Source organism: Penaeus vannamei, chromosome 37 (genome assembly GCF_042767895.1).
Source record: "Penaeus vannamei isolate JL-2024 chromosome 37, ASM4276789v1, whole genome shotgun sequence".
Classification (NCBI taxonomy): Eukaryota; Metazoa; Arthropoda; class Malacostraca; order Decapoda; family Penaeidae; genus Penaeus; species Penaeus vannamei.
In genome coordinates, this window is record NC_091585.1 from 21416790 (window position 1) to 21419289 (window position 2500).

The following is a 2500-nucleotide window of genomic DNA, read 5'->3' on the forward strand; positions in this document are numbered from 1 at the left end:
CCTTCACTCTTGGGTGACCCGTGGAGAATGGGGGGTTGGAGGTAGAGGGGGCACACACACGGAAGAAATATCAGAATGAAAAGTGAAAATTTTGAAATAAATGCAAAATCCGAACGAGATTCCGGCGGCGCGCCGTTGCGAGATGCGCCGGTGTCAGTGTTGCCAAAATCCCGACATTTCTCGACTTACCCAATCTAAGCTAACCTAACCTAACCAATCTAACCTAACCTAACCCAACCCAACCCAACCTAACGTAACCCTCAACCTAACCTAACTTAACCCAACCCAACCCAACCCAACCCAACCCAAACCAACCCAAACCAACCCAACATAACCTAACACACAACCTAACGTAACACTCAACTCAACCCAACACAACCCAACCCAACCCAACCCTCAACCTAGCCTAACCTAACCTAACCTAACCAACCTAACGTAACCTAACCTAACCTGACCCAACCCAACCCAACCTAATAACTCAACCCAACCCAACCTAACCAACCCAACCCAACCCAACCTAACCAACCCAACCCAACCCAACCTAACCCAACCCAACCCAACCCAACCTAACCAACCCAACCCAACCCAACCTAACCAACACAACCCAACCCAACCCAACCTAACCAACCCAACCCAACCCAACCTAACCTAACCTAACCAACCCAACCCAACCCAACCTAACCAACCCAACCCAACCCAACCTAACCAACCCAACCCAACCCAAAGCCTCCTTCTCTCGGAGTCTTTCGGAAAACAATTAAAACTCAAAATTGAACCTTTTTTCGCTGTTCATTTGCACATCCAACAATAATGCAACTGTTTACCTTGTCGGAGTTTCTTAGAAAAGGGTGGAAAAGGATGCGAATCTTCTATAAATCGAGGGAAAAAAGGGACGATGTTCGCGACAGACCAACACTAAATGAAGTTCGTGGGATTTTGTTGTTGTTTTTGCCCACCACTGCCGCCGACTGATCACGTGACAGCTCTGGTGACGTCATGATAACCGTCCCTATAGCTTTTAACGCTAAAAAAATCAAAACAAAACGAGACAAAAGGGGGGAAAAACATCAAATAAAATAAATTATTACACCAGATTTCTTTTTAGCCTTCCGCTAAATGAGACATAAATAGATAGAAAGAGAGGGAGGGAGAGAGAGAGAGAGAGAGAGAGAGAGAGAGAGAGAGAGAGAGAGAGGGAGGGAGAGAGAGAGAGAGAGAGAGAGAGATAAATAGAGAGAGAGAGAGACAGAGAGATATGCATCTGAAGGAGCATAGACTCACCCTGGGTTATCGTTTAACCTAAGATCCTTCGAGGACTTTCATCTGACCCGATAACCCATATTAACCTCCGCAAAACGAAACATTAATTTAAAAAAAAAATTACCCCCCCAAAAAATATATATATTAATAATAATAACAATAATAATTCAACCAAATTAATTCAACATACCTGAGTTTCTCCTTCTGTTCGGGTGAGATGGTGGTGGTCCCGAAATGCCCGATGAGGCCGCCGACCAGGAGCCCGACAGCGGCCGCCACGGCAGCTACGACCACGCCGCGCTGTGTTAGTGACATCTGGTGGAGAGGAAAGGAAGTAACGAGGTTAACCTATGGGAAATATCGTGTTTATTTTGTTGTTTTTCTTGGTCTTTTTTTTACTGTTTTTTTTTCTTTTTGTTTATTTCTATTTTGGTTTATCCTTTCGTTTAATCTTTCTTTTTTGTCTTTTCTCTCTTTCTCTCCTATCTTTATTTCATTAGTTTTCCTTTCTTTTTTTATTTTATTTTCTTTCTTTCTGGAGTTTTGTTTATATCAGACACACAGTTCCTTTTTTTTCTTTTTTTCGTATGTCTTCTGTCCTCTCTCTTCTACATATTTACGTCCCTATGTCTAATTCCTCCTTTTAGTATTTTTGACGTAATTTCCTACCACATTTACGAATCGAGGGCCATGTAAAAAAAAGTACTGATATCTTGGAATAACAGCCAGACAGAGAGAGAAAAGAGAGAGAGGGGGGAGAGAGAGAGAGGGGGGGAGGGGGAGAGAGAGAGAGGGGGGGAGAGAGAGAGACAGACACAGACACAGACACAGACTGACTGACTGACTGACTGACTGACTGACTGACTGACTGACTGACTGACTGACTGACTGACTGACTGACTGACTGACTGACTGACTGACTGACAGACAGACAAAGAAAGAAAGAGAGGTCGTTGACAAACAAGGCTCACGGGTTATGTAAGACTTTGATAAATAGAGTTAGATTGTATTTCCAGTAAGAATGACACGAGTGAGGCAACAGGATATGGGTACGACAATTAAGATTTAGGAAAACGTTTTTGACCGGAAAGGGCAATTAAGAGAGGATAAATGAGATACAGATAACAGTGAATATTAATGTACGGAATGTACATAAACATAACGCTGAATACATATGATTCAAATTTCATTTAGAGACAAGGAAAGATTTCCAAAGAATATTAATAGTATATAAAGCCCT

The 2500-nt window shown here is 42.6% G+C and overlaps 1 protein-coding gene across 1 annotated transcript in view; it reads right to left on the minus strand.

Moving 5' to 3' along the window:
- The window catches only part of LOC113805763 (N-acetylated-alpha-linked acidic dipeptidase 2), a 41878-nt gene that overhangs the window by 24625 nt on the left and 14753 nt on the right, over positions 1–2500 (minus strand). The window contains exon 2 of the mRNA XM_070115221.1: positions 1451–1575. Within this exon, the coding sequence (XP_069971322.1) occupies positions 1451–1575 (125 nt within the window). The remainder of the gene's footprint in view (positions 1–1450; positions 1576–2500) is intronic.